We start from the raw sequence: 15,006 nt of genomic DNA on the forward strand, positions 1-15,006 counted from the left end.
TAACTTCATGGGTCAGAAAGGATTTAAAAGTTTAAGGAAATGAAAAAGAAATGACAAAATGGAGAATTTTGAGGATGAAAGCATTGCATTTTAATGCTTTGAGGTGGAGGGATGGCAGAGAATCCTTACTTTCCATTGTAGGAAATCATATTTGTGGTAATGACAGGCAAGCAGTTTGACTGAACACTAGGAGAATTACCAGGACCACTTTTACACTCTCATTTCGGTTAAAAGATTTAAACGTTGATGAACTATCAGCTGAAAGGTAACAACATTTGGAGTGTATAATTTTGTGCATGTACACAGAGAAAAATGTTAGGTTCCTAAAAAAGTAATGTCAAAGTAATTATAATAAAAACCCCTGTCTGCAAATGTGGAGCTCAAGGCAGAATGATCCTTTTTAAAAAGAAGACACCGGCTTTACAACAGCAGGAAAAAATTAAGTGGTCTATACTGATCTCTCCTTTGGGATGTGTGAGCATTGCCAGCATGAATTTCTGACATATGTGAGGCAAAATGTTGCCTTTTTAACTTAACATCCTCAATTTACTGGCTGCCTTGAGACTTTCTGTTGGTTTCTCCATAAAAGTCAAAGGCTACATTTTGGAGGGTTTTATGATTAGAAGAATGTTTCAAGAACAGATACGGGAGAAATAAAAGAAATGTCTCTGGTTTGGGATTATATCTGTGGGGTTAGTGCCATTTCTTTTCATCATAAACATTCCTTTGATTGAAATGACTCAAACAGCAAGGATTCTAAAGTGTCAGAAGGTACTATTTCAAGGGAGCGGAGATGACTAAGTTCAAGATCAATTGCTTCAAGAGAAGGTTGCAGAGTATTGTTTTTGCTAGTGTCTGACCTTCAGCTGCCCTGCCAGATTTAAAGTTAGAGGAAAATCCAGCATCGAAGCAGTGATCTGCTTTTCTTTGGGGAGCCTCATACTTAAAAAGTCTTGTGTTATTGACTCAGAGCAAGTATGTGCTTAGTTAGGTTTATATCAGTACCAAGGTCACAGAATTTCAAGTTGGTGGCACCTGAGTGAATATGCAATTCAACCAATATGGGAGGGGGGGGGTTCGATTTGTAGTATATCCAACAGGTGGCCATCCAGCCTTTGCTTGAAAACCTCCAATGAGAAGAAACCCACTATTGTCTAAAGTAGTTCCGTTTTTGGATATGGATTCCCTTTGGATAGTTCCAATTGTTAGAAAGTAACAGTAACATTAACTTTTTTTTTTTTTTGGTGGGGATGAAGGAGGGCATTAACTGCCATGCGTAGCTTTTAAGTCTGCCCTTAGGGGCCAAACAGAACAAATCCAATCCCTTTTCCATACAAGGCCTTTCCCCTGAAACTCTATTCTGACCCTCTTCTCTTTTCCTTCTATCCAGTTTCACATAATGATATCATTAGGATTCCAAGTGAAGACTGGATGACCTCCATTTGAATCTCATTGACTCCCATGGTTGCAACTACCATTTCTATGTAGATGAGTCTCAGATTTATTTGTCCAGTTCAAACCTCTCTATTGATCTCCAGGATCACATCTCTAACTTCCTATTGGACAATTTGAACTAGATGTCCTGAAGAAATCTTAAACTTAGGAGGTCCAAAACTGAACTCATTTATCTTTCCCCTTTAACCTTTCTCCCTTTCCTAATTCCTCCATTACTAAGGAGGATATTATCATGCTTCTAGTTACTCAGGCTCATAACCTAGGTGTCCTCCTCAACTCTTCTTCCTCTTTGCTGTTCCTACCACTAGATACTCCATCTCCTGACTGGGCATTTTCACTGTCCTGAAGCTCTCTCCCTCCCAGCTCTGTCTCCTAACTTCCCTGGCTTCCTTTAAGTCTCAACTAAAGTCCTACTTCAGCAAGAATCCTTTTCCATTCCTTTTTAATGCTAGTTTCCTCTTGATTGTTTTATATTTTTGCATTTTTTGGTGCATAATGTTAAAATAAAAAGAGAGACAGAGAAAAGACAGACTTGAAATTTAATGTTTCTTTTTTGATGATGGCCTTCATGGCAGCATGGCCTTTAATAATATTTATATATTGATAGACAGCTATTTGCATTTTATTTAGACTGGTTGAAGTAGTCTTCCTGTTTTTGGAAGGGGGCTTTAAGGATTTTATTTTGTATTGCTACAGATATTTTGCTTGAAAAAGTGCTTTATCAAAATGCTTTAATATCAAAGTGCTTTAATATCAAAATGTCAATACCATTGGACTACCTTCCCAATGTTTATTAATATTTACTGAGTTGATACTTGTGATTAAGAGAATTACTTCAAGTTATTAGTGTGATTTTTGGGTTATGTTATTATGAAACCTTATTTTGGAAGAATTTACATCAAATGCTTGAACTAGGTGATGTTTACTTCATCTTTTGAGGTAGTATAAGAATTATTGGGGTGAAAGATTCTGATCTTATTCTTGCAGGCCAGCATTCCTTTGGTTTTTCAGGGTTCTGGCTTATGCTGGGGGATATTTCTAAGTCTGATAGAGGCAATGAAAACCTTAAAACTTGGGAAGAATAGGCAATCTTCACTTTGGAGTCACTTCTCAAACTCTGATGTTTATTACATGGACAACCAAAATTTTTAGATGAGCAGAATTTCATTCTGGAGGGATGGAGTTGTGATTCTTATGTCTTTCAGAATTTCCTTTCTTTTTCATTCTAATAGCAATAACATTTTATGGATATGATCAGAAAAAAATCATAGAGATAACTTCATACCTTTCATAGAAGATTAGGATGAAGAAATTGAAAAATTCGTCATGGTGTTTGAGAATGTAGCTGAAGGAATAAAACTAAAACCCTCAAAAATGGTTTCTAATAGAATAGCTATAATTGTTTCTTCTATTGTTAGAAGAGCAATATTGGTGAAGATTTGAAGTGGCTGAAGGAAATATTCCCTTTTCATTTATACACACACACACACACACACACACACACACACACACACACACACACAAACACACACAAACCCGCAAAAAACATTTTGACAAATGGGCTAAACAATGTTGAAGGTAACCAATGGGTCTTCAACCCTTCAGTGAGTTAGGGGAATGTTTACCCAAAGCATGTAAATACTTACGTTGGTGGAATGGGTAGATGAGAATGGTTCCAGTGGCCATGAAGACAGCTGAAGTTAGGTGCCGTGGAGTGCTTAGAGCTTGGTCAGACATTGAAGATGCCAACATCATGCATTGCATTCTAGGCCATCACCATTTGTCTCAACTTTTGTCTTGCCATTGGACTTTGATGACTCTGGAAGAGAGACTGAGGTGGATGACTTTATGCAACTCTGCCTCACTTAAATCCAGTTCATGTGCATGTTGAGACATTACCCATCATTCACTATTTTACCCCAATGTTGTGATGTCATCGGTCCTCTTCAAAAATGAAGGATGAACAACTGCACACACACACACACTCTCTCTCTCTCTCTCTGTCTCTCCATACAGATATTGCTTCCATAGATATAGCTTCTTTTTTAGTGGATTCAGATGAGGAAATAGTGAGGACCAAATATAAAATGGAAGAAAGAATGTTATCTTAAGAAAATATCAGAATTTGCATAAATAAAGCTCAGTTAATGACAAAGAACCATTCTTACCCACCCAATTCCTAAAAGAGACCTTAAATAATTATGCATATATTTTTGATGTGTCTAGGTGGTTTCCATCCAAATTGATCTTTTTAATATTCCACATTTGTGGCATTTTATCTCCCACCTCCATACCTTTGCACTAGCCGTCCTCCATACTTGAAATACACTCCCTCCTCACTTGGGAATTCTAGTTTCCACCAAGATTATGTTCAAGTGTCACTTTCAGCATGAGGGCTGTCCTAATCAATTCTCTAGGTGCTAAGTCCACCTTCTCTTGAATACTTTGTATCTCTTTTGTATATACCTATATATACCTATGTATATACCTATATACATGTTTATCTCTCCTAACAGAATGCAAGCCCTCTGAGGGCAGAGACCATAGGACATTTTTTCTTTGAATTCCTAGCACCTTGCACAGTCTCTGGCACATAGGTGTTCAATGAATGCCTGTTGATTGATTGACTGAAAAATTCAAAGAAACAGGAATTACTTTTAGCTATAAAGACCAGGGTAACTTTATGGAGAGTAACACTGAGCTAGGACTTGAAGAGAAAATAGCAGAGATAGATAAAGCACTTATTAAGCACTTACTGTGTGCCAATAATATAATAACCACTGAAGATATAGATGCAAGCAAAAATCATTCCCTAACTTGAAGAAACTTAAATCTTAATTGGGAAGATAACAGCACATGAAAGGAACTGGAAAGGGGAGGAGGAAAGAAGAGTTCTAAAGAGGAGGTGGAGATCTCTCTCTCCCTCTCTCTCCCTCTCTCTCTCTCTATCTCTATATCTATCTGTCTATCAGTCTATCAATCTGTCTGTCTATTAGAAAATAAATGTGTAAGAGCAGAAATCATGTCCCCACCCCACTGCCCTTCTTTATATCCCCAGTGTTTAATATAGTGCCTGGTATATAGTTAGCCCTTAATAAATGCTTCTTGATTGACTGACTGCTTTGGGGACTCCTGGGCCCATTTAAATATATGAATTATTATGGTCACAGGCTTACAAAATTCTTATTGGTACATATCATCATTGGTATATATCATACAAAGTCTCCACCTAAGATTTGGTCTGATGCTGGAATTAATTCCATTGGGTGAATGATTCTTGGTCATTCAGTTCAAGGGCTTTTAACAGGCTCCTGAATCTCTTTGTTGAAATATACACAATTATTTTAACAGCCTTTCTGTTTTACTTACCTTCCTATTGGCCCTGAATTAGGTCACTTCTGGAGTGTGGAAAACTTTTAGGTTTTTGTTCCAGTTTTAACGTGAGACATGTGGAGGTGCCTGATATTTGGAGTACAGGAGGCACTCTTCTTATAGGAAAGTTATTTGTAAACTTATCACATACGGGCTAAGTAATAGTAAGATAAAGCCAAAAATATACTAAGAGAACCAATAGGTTTTGACATATAGCATTTGGAATGGAATTATAGAAATCTGACAATATAATAAACCAAAGTGCAAATTCTTTGTATAGCACAAAGTCTAATAAAATCATCATGCTAATTGAATCACTGTAGATTACCAAGTACTAATTTATCATATGAATATTTATTTACATTTGGATTTTATTCAAGCAGATTGTGAATTTAATTCATTGATAGCACTACCCTTCCTCTTTAATTATTTGCTTTGCTGGTAGTCCTCTTTAGTTATCATCTTGTCTCTGTAACTGACTGTATTTCATTGCATTTTTGCCTTAAAATAATAGGTGCCATATGGCAAAATTAATGAACTCTTTGCCTACTGCCCTCTCAATCCTCTTATCCCTCCCTCTCCCACTTCCAAAGGGATGTTTACTAATGCTGTATTGATGGTACACTTATTATAAAGGTAGCCATGATGATTTATCCTGCATCTGTACTTCACAGTATTTATCACAGGCCAATTAAAATATGGTATCCTATTTTACTAATGTACTTTGGAGAAAGATGAACAAAAATAATTCAAGATACAGAGAAGAAACTAAAAATATTAAATACTCCAAAACAGGATCTATAAAGGTGAAAAGAAATTGGAGGTTTACTCTGGAAAATAGTTTAATAACTAATGTTAAGCTTTGTTGTTATTTATTTAAAACCCAACCTGTGAAAGAAGAAGGGGAATTCCTGCCCTGAAGGAGCTTACTTTTTAGTTACAGTCTAATGGGTCTTTTGGATCTGCACAAAACAAGTGTAATCCTTCTTTCATATGACAGTCCTTCAGATATTTGAGGACAGCTTTCATGACCCTTCCCACAAACCCCCAAGTCTTGTCTTTTTTAGGCTAAATATTCCTAGCTCCTTCAAATGATCATCACATGCAATAAACTCAAGGCACTTCATTAAACCAACTGACCTTTGGCAGGTGTGACTAAGTTGAAAAGGTTTGAATGCAGACCCAAGGGCAGATTATTTCTGTTATTCAAAGACCAGCCAAACTAAATTTGGAAAGGTTACTTGTCAGAAGATTGGCCATCAAGCCTTGAATTTCTTTGGCCAAAATAAATTAGAAAAACCATTTAGAAGAGTCTGGAGGTGTTGCTGGGTGCAGTGGTCGAAAGAAATATTCTTTGTGATGAAATCACAGATTTTTTTGAAGAATATTATCCTAAACTTTATAGGACTGACAATAATTTTATAACTTTTGGTTAATGATATAGTAAACATGGCTCTTGATCGACATAACTGTGAGGTTCCCTGGGATAGGCTTCACCAGATGACCTCTTTAAGTCCTTTCCAGATGATAGTGACTGATGTATAAATGCCCCAGAATTTTTTATTTGGAAGGAGCCTAATAGAACCTTCTTTATTATCCAATATTCTGTATTGGTGATTAAAACAAAATAAAAACAATCAATTCATATGGTCAGATTTAATTGGGTGACTACAGTCCTGCTGTTACAAATGAATGGTCATTCCTAACCACACTGCTGGCCCTTCACAGAAGAAGAAGATAATTTGGATTCTTAGAGCATATGTGAGGGGGAGGGAAGGAAGACAAGTAGAGGAAAGAAAGTATATTAGAAGCAGGAATAGCTTAAGAGGGGTCATAGCATTTGTTTTGCATAGAACCCAGAGCTTTAAGGGACCATCTAAGGTAGATAAAATAAAGGGGCTGGACTAGATGGTTTCCATGGTCCTTTCCAGTTCAATTTTTTTTTATAATGCTAGGATTCTGTAATCAAATTGTTTCCTCCTACCTCTATTTGAAATCAACTTCACTGAGGTTTTGTGACTTTATTGGGGTTGGATGGGAAGTATTTAATTTGGAGCATGGAGTACTTTGTCAAGTGTGGTAGGCCTTGGGGGGTAGTACTATTGACTTTGGATTTAATGCAACTTTAGGGCACTTGAGGTCTGGGAAATGAGCCCCTGACATAAAGGTTGAGAGGAATGCAGAAAAGAAGAATGTATGTCAAAAACAATCAACTATTTCAGAATTGTTACTTGAGTCAGCCTTTAGCCCAAGAAAAGGCTCTTATTCCCCTTTCTCCCATCTTTCATTCTCTCTCCCACACTTCATGTCCTCCATCCTAGAACCAGCTATATGATAGGTTAAATAAGCTTCTTCAGCCAGCCAAGAAATTTTACTGCCATTTACAACATTGTTTCCATGAGAAAAATTAATTCCAAGTTCCAAGTAGCTGACTTGAACTTTTTGAACAAAACCTGCCAAAATGCAGTACTATACAAATTAAAATTGAATATACTGTTAAAACATGTTTGTGCATATACAAACATATACTAATGAAAGGATACCCATAACTTTTAATACAAGTGTGCATAATGTATGTATAATTATATATCATATCTGTATATGTAGTGTATATGGCATAGATAGATATTGAGCTTGCCTTAAAGCCAGAAAGACGAGGAATCAAGTCTGACTGCTGACACACACTGGCTTTGTCCCTAAGTGAATCACTTAATCCTGCAGCCCTAGATAACTCTCTAAGACTGTATATTACAGAGTAGGTGCCAATCTGCAAAGGTAGAGGGCGTTTCCTCCCCTGGGAGTTCCCTTTACCAAAGAAATAACAAGTCCAGTCCATGTCCTATGCAATGGATTTTACATATAATGCTATTGTGTGTAGTGCATTTGTTACATATATGCATTTCATATATATAATACTAGTGTATAATAGCACATGTATACATATATTTGTATATATACATATCTATATGCCAAGTGCTGTCATTAGTATTCATATTCCTGTCAGTGAAAACTCCTATTTCTAAGTAAAACACTCATGTATAAAAACAGTTCATTACCTTCAGTATGTCTACCTGTGTGAGGCATATGTGGGCATATAAACTAGTGTGGTATAGTTTATTCATAACTTTTTTTCTTGCAAAGGGGCCAATTGGATGGGACATATCAGAGGAGAGTAAAGAGAACCTTGCTAATTAGAAGAATTGGGACATATTGTGATATAATTGATAATGCCTTTTTTCCCCCACTAATGAAATAATTTTTTTCCTGTGCTTTTGGACAGGGTGGTGGTGATTGTCCAGAAATGAGTATTGGGGCCATCAAAATTGCCCTGGAAATTTCTCTCCCTGGATCTTTTATATATGTATTTACTGATGCTCGATCCAAAGATTATCGACTAACTCATGAAGTATTACAACTCATCCAACAGAAGCAATCACAAGTAAGTATAAATTCACTCCAAGGTTTCCCTATGTGAGCCCAGGGCTAAGTAGTTCTGGAGATGCTTTCTTAGATCTGACCATTATGTAGAAAAATTGTATTATTTGTACTTTGTACTAACAATAGACCTCATTCAAACATATGTGTACATTTTAGTTTATATATACATCTTTATGGATGGGCATTTAATCTTTATGGATTGTTTTTGGGGGTGTTTTTTTTGGAGGGAGAGAGGGTTGGATCTTGACCTTGATTTCATTGATAAGGATCTTCTAGTGTAGAAACTCTCAAAACTGATTCAGATAAATAATTAATCCATAATTTTCAGTCTCAGAAAGTTATCTGAGGACAAAGTGAAAGATTAAGTGAATTGTTCATGGTAACACAACTAGTGTCAGAGGATTTAAACTCATATCTTCCTGACTTCATACATTACTCCATGCATTTCAAGAGGCCTAACAGCCTTTCTGTTAAGTTTTTTATGTTATTTGTGCACCAACTTTTATATATATTTTCCATACAAAATATATAAAAAGAAATGGCTGAGAGGTAAATTATTTATATTAAAAGGGTGACCCCTCCTTATCCTGTTTTATCCATACAGTTGGTTTTAAAATACTTATCGTAGGAATCATTTTGATTACAGGTGGTGTTTGTGCTGACAGGAGATTGTGATGACAGAGGCCATATTGGTTATAAAGTCTATGAAGAGATTGCCTCTACAAGTTCGGGTCAGATTTTCCACTTAGATAAGAAGCAAGTCAATGAGGTAAAGTTTGTATGATTTTTTTTAAAACAACATCAGAATACAGGAACAATGAACCCAGTGTTTTTACCCAACTTGTCCAATTGTGACTGCTTTCATTGCCCTCCTGACTGATAAAACCTATTTGATAGAATTGTTGTTTATTCAGCCACATGTCCATGTGTTCGAGGTGGATAGTCAATGATTAAATTTTACTGACTTTACATTGAGTCTTAATATGTTCATTTTCTGAATTGTGTTCTGTGTAATTAGATTTAAATAGAAATTCATTTAAAGAAAAAATGGAATTGATGATAAACCTCTTTCCTCCTTGGTTCAGTGAAAGAGTTTAGTTAACACTGCTTTTGGATAACTTGCCAAATATTTATGAGGCAAAGAGGAATATAGAGCATTGGTGTCAAACTCAAATAGAAATGGAACTTAAAGATCCCTCTAGGTTCTTCGAAAATCACATATTAACATCTATATTCTTTTTATAACATCTGCATTGTATTTTTATTGCACTGTGTAATAATATCTATATTATATTTTTATTTTTATTATTTATTTTGTTAAATATTTTACAATTACATTTTAATTTGGTTGGGGCCTCACTTGCTAGCCCTGTGTGTTTGACACCTCTGATGAAGAGGCTTCTAGCACATAAGGGAGATCTTCTGTTAGGGATTTATGGAAAGGACATGGACAAAAGTTGCTTAGAATGAATCGTTTTAGTTATTGAAATCTTTACCAGTGAAGAAAGTAGCCATATCAATAGATCATGGAGCCATCTAAATATTACTGGCAATGGAGAATGTAAACCCTGTGTGGGTATTCATTTGGCAAAAGGTATGTGATAATTTAAATTTGGTTCATGTTCCTTAAATTACTCACCAATTACATTTAAAGTCTATATTAAAATGACAGACCTATGATAATAGTAAGAATTTTTGAAGAGTCTATTTTAAAAGACTAGGTTTTACAAGTTCATAATAGGCTATAAGGTGTGAAGCAAAAGTCTGCCAAATGATACAATTGTTTTATTTTGATGGTATAACTGTATTTATTTTCTGTCACTTAAGTGATTGGTTACAAATACATTTCTATAACCTTGATGTGTTGTAAACATAATGAAATCTAAAAGTTGAATTCTCATGGAAACTTTAAAATCTTATTTCTTAACTGACAATTGGAGTAAAGAGTTAGTCTTTCCCCGGAGTATTACATTCATAGTGCCACAAACTGAAGACTATTACATTCGTTGTACATGAGTCTTTTTATTACTTCATTATTTCAAAAGAAGTCTGATTTTGTCTTTCTCAAGTGACAAGAGGTTACAATCCTGTCACATCTTAGTTGACCATCCTCTAAGTGGCTAAGGATTAAAAAAAAAAAGGTTATGGGTAGAGACTTTTGGCCATCCTTCTGCTTATGAACCTTTTCTCAATTTAACTGGGCTAGTCCCAAGACTAGTTCTATCACTGGGCCTATATTTGAAGCTCTTCCATCCAGGAAGACCTGATTAGAACTTATCTTCCACTAGTGTAGTTTTTGAAAATCTTCCACAGGAGTTAACTTTCTTTTGGTGTCATGAACTCTTTGACAGTCTGGTGTGCTGATATAGCTGTCCTTAGAATGATGAATGAAATAAAACATTACAAAGCAAATCAATTCTATTGAAATAAAGATGTAACTTTTTCACATCTAAGTTCAAGGACCCTCTCCAGTTTACCCATGGACCCCATGTAATAACCCTTTTTCTAGAAGGAGGTAAAAGAGACCACCCTAATTTTTGGCATCTGGGGAATTGCCAGTAGTAAAAAATGAGTTGAGCTCCTTATGTATTAGATGGGAAGTAAGAGAACTCTGAAAAAAATGCAGTTAACTTAAGGTCCCCCAACATATCTATTTAAAAAAAAAAACACTACAAATAAAGGCACCATTGACTACAAGATTTGATTTCTGGTTTTCATTGCTGTCAGAACTGATGTTAGAAAAACAGTAATGTTTGATGGAGTGTGAATTTGGCACAGCTTGAAACTGTACTGATTAATCTGTCACTGGTGTTTTAAATAATATGTCTAGCTTGTTCCTGCTATTTTGGGTACAAATCACTCCTGGCTAAATATTCAGACGGGGCTTTCTCTTTTTTTGGCTTAAGATAGAGACTTTTTCTGAAGCCTCTGTTTTGAACATGTATTTTTTAAAAATATATGTGTCATTTTATTTGTCAATGTTCCTAGCCCTACACCAGAGGCTATTTGAAAAACATGACCCTATCACTGACCTTGAAAATAAGTAGAAACGGGTGTTTCCTCCAGAATGTGAAAATGTGTCAGAGGAGACTAAAATATAAAAATCTACAGGAAATCTGTAAAAACAATGTATATATGTTTTTACTCTTTCCCTTCTTGGAGCTTACCTAATTAAATGTCAAAAAAGCAGTAAAGAACCCAGTGAAACTATGTTGATATATTTTATGTACATTTCCATGTACACATTTCACATGTATAGATATTTTAGCATTCCTTGATGTCAGTAGTCAGTCTCAGAACCCAAAAGAAACATATTTAGTTCACTGGGGACTAGGTCAATATCAATTTCTTCAGTGTGAGTAGACATACATTTGTCTATGTAAGCACATGGATATATATTAACATAAAAACACATATTTGTCTATGTATCATCATACATTGCCATCCTACCTCCTAAATTAGATCAAAAGATTAGATGGACACATGAATATCTCATAAACAACTGATTTGGAAGATCAGGGGATTTAATTTTAAGGAAAAGTGATCCGAATATACTAATGAAGCAAATATTCTGGTTATCTTGTTTTCAGAAATCAGAGAAGAAAATGGCCATAGACTTTTGGAACCATAGTAAAAAGTAAAAATGGTAGATTCCGTAGGCCATCTGCAAGAAAGCCCAATTTTTAAATACCCAGAAATGTGATTCTATAGATTAGAGGTCAAAAAAGAAAAACTGCAAGGGACAAATCACATGCCAAAGATCTCTACTCCTAATCACAGAGGTTTGCACAGGAAATATGAGAAAGGAGAGAATATAATATACAAAAAAGCCTACACGGAAGAAAGCAAACCATAAAGATGAGATTAATTGGTGGAGAGAAAATAGATCAGTAAAATCAATGGCTTCCAATCAATGTCTGTTCCAAAAACCAAAGCTGTGTAGATAAAAAAAAAAGTGCAGGAGACAAGTGAAATCCAAGTTATAATCAATTTGAGCAACTTGAAAGGGATAAATCGTGAAAGGGGGAGAAAAGACTTTTCCTCCAGAATCCCATCTTCCCACAAGGCAAATGAAGAAACAAAGAAAGTCAAACTCATGACCTAGGTTTTTTTATCTTTAAAAAAGAATATAAATAATCTAGAAAGAGTAGGAGAAGGAAGAAGAATTTACCATTTCTTGTAATCGGGGCACCACAGGGAGAAAAATGGAGGTGGGCATTAGAAAGATTGAAGATCTCGTGAACCTTGCCTTTAGTTAAGCTTTGCCAAGGAAGGTGGGTGGGGTGGTAGCTATAACAAAATAAACAGGGAAGTGGACTGAGAGAGGGACAAAAGAGTGTGGAATTGTGTGGCATTGGGGACAGAACAGTTGTGGGCAAAATAAATTTCAACTAAAAGGCTGATTATGAAAGTAGAAGAAGAAACAGAAAGATAAAAGGCCCATTGATCAGGATCTGGATTAGGAAAAGGAAGCGATAGTATTAGGAGTACACTGTTTCAGGTACAGATTACTAGAACTGATTTTGTTCCTTCTTCCTCTCTCCTGTTTCTTTTTTCCTTTCAAAGACAAGGGTCAAGAAGAAAGATTGGAATTATACTATTTTGAAAGGAAAACAAACCTAAAAATCATTACCATGAATGTGAATGAGATAAACTCATCCACAAAAGAAGGGAGGGCAGAATCCTCTTTTAAAACAACAACAACAATAACAACAAAAATCCCTTCTAATTCCTTCTTAGACATTCATCAAAAATGTGTCCATGTGTGGAGATTATTCTCATAAGACTTTTGTAGAGATGGGGAAGTAGTCATATGATTATTTTTTAAACAATATGTGATTCCCCCCCAAGTATATGATATTTCTCCCCTTTCAGATATTTTGAGAATCAGTCCCTCAATACCTTCATAATTATATCATCTCCTACAAAAACCTTCTCTGTATACTTGGTCCCATGTAGCTGATACTCTTTTTTTTTTAACTATCATTTCCAGGTCCTCATATTGGGGACTATGACCAAGAGTCCAAATATAGCATCTCCAGTGTCATCAAAAGAGAAAATTGTTTCTTTTAGAAATTTTAAAAGAATTTTTTCTAGGTATTTTTGTGTGCTTCTTTTCCTATTAACCTACTTCTAGTTTCATCTTTAAACCCCTTCAACATTATCTGGCCTAATAGTGTCTCATGTCAAGCTTCTGTAAATTTGTTTTACCTTCCAATAATTCTTACTTTTTTATGAGTCAGTACTGCTCATAATCTTCCACCATCCTCTTGTGTAAGAATTCATGCACAAGTTCATATTATAAAACAGTCTTGCTCTTGGCCCCTATAACACTCTCCTTGGCAAAATGATCAAGTATTTGCTGGCATTTTCCAGTCTCTTTTGGCCTCCTCTTTTGTTGATTGATTCATATTGGTTAAACTTCCTTAGGAAATGGTGAGAATCTATTCTTTTATCTATTTCCCCCCTTTTTGTTTAAATAGGTCAGGTTTGCAATACTTAGGTTAGAGATGTTTTAATTGTTTTAATTTAATTAACTTAATATCTTCTCATTTTTTCTAATTTGTTATTGGTTTGGATCCTTGTTATAATAATTTCATGGTCTGACTGTTCAGAAATTACTTATCAAGGACCAGTCATTTTTTGTAACATTATCTGGTGTTCACCAAACCCAGGGTTTCTCTATTCTCTTCTTCAAGAAAATATTCAAGATATACAGGAGTGAAGCTTCTCTGTGGCCTACAAGTCTTTGACCTCTTTTCTTTCTTAATTCTGACCTTTTAATTTTTAACATGAATTTAAAAATTACTAAGCTCTTACTATATGCAAAACATTCTGGTAAGCACCAGGGAGAAAAATAAAATAGGAAGACAACCTTCGCTCTCAAGGAACTCAATTTCTGTTATTTTTTTTAAATTTTAATTAATTAATTTAATTATCAACAATTGCTTCCATAAGCTTTTGAGTTTTAAATTTTTCTCTACTTCCCTCCCCAAGATGGTGAGCAATCTGATATAGGCTATACATATATATATAAGGAACTCATCTTCTAATAGAAAGAGGCAGATAGACACACAGATAGATAGACAGGTAGATAACATACCTATATAGATGTAGATATAGACATAGTAGATTTCAGCTGTAAGTCAGATAGAAAGGTCCATCCTCAGAGCACAGCAACTCAAGGCATATAGTAATGCATCTTCTTCAGTGGCATTTCCATGAATAAAATCTTATTCATTCCTGATGCTGAAGCATTTAAAAGTACCTACGACTTTGGTGGAAAGAACTTTCTTTTCTGGGTCATTGGTAGCTGTAGTAGTGGCTACTAATGCAGGTGTAGCTATCAATCAAATGAAATAACATCTGTAAAGTCCTTTAAAAACTATAAAATGTTATATAAATGACAGTTATTATCAAATGCTGTCTATCTCTGTAGCATTTACAGAAGCACTTGCCGGATTGCATCTCCTCAGGGGTTTATTTGCCTGAAAAATGTCTGGTCTACAGGGATGCATGCTGAGCTGGTGGCCCAGAGGGGTCCACTATTCCTCGGGATCTTGGTGGTAGTTTATTAGTGGTTGTTGCTGATGTCAGAATGATTGGTGGCCTCTTCTCTACAAGAATTGCTGCCTTCAGTGATGATGATGATTTCTGGGGCTGGTATGTTAGAGGGGGAATGAGCACTGATATTCCCAGCTAGATGGGGCAGTAGATAGAATTCCAGGCCTAAAGACAGAA

At 35.4% G+C, this 15,006-nt stretch overlaps 1 protein-coding gene across 1 annotated transcript in view; it reads left to right on the plus strand.

Annotated features, from left to right (window-relative positions):
• HMCN1 (hemicentin 1) overlaps nucleotides 1-15,006 on the plus strand; it is a 514,295-nt gene that overhangs the window by 130,179 nt on the left and 369,110 nt on the right. The window contains exons 3-4 of the mRNA XM_027868406.1: nucleotides 8,108-8,266; nucleotides 8,912-9,034. Coding sequence (XP_027724207.1) covers nucleotides 8,108-8,266; nucleotides 8,912-9,034 — 282 coding nt within the window. The remainder of the gene's footprint in view (nucleotides 1-8,107; nucleotides 8,267-8,911; nucleotides 9,035-15,006) is intronic.

Source organism: Vombatus ursinus, unplaced genomic scaffold, assembly GCF_900497805.2.
Source record: "Vombatus ursinus unplaced genomic scaffold, bare-nosed wombat genome assembly UNPS02014789.1, whole genome shotgun sequence".
NCBI classification, from domain to species: Eukaryota; Metazoa; Chordata; class Mammalia; order Diprotodontia; family Vombatidae; genus Vombatus; species Vombatus ursinus.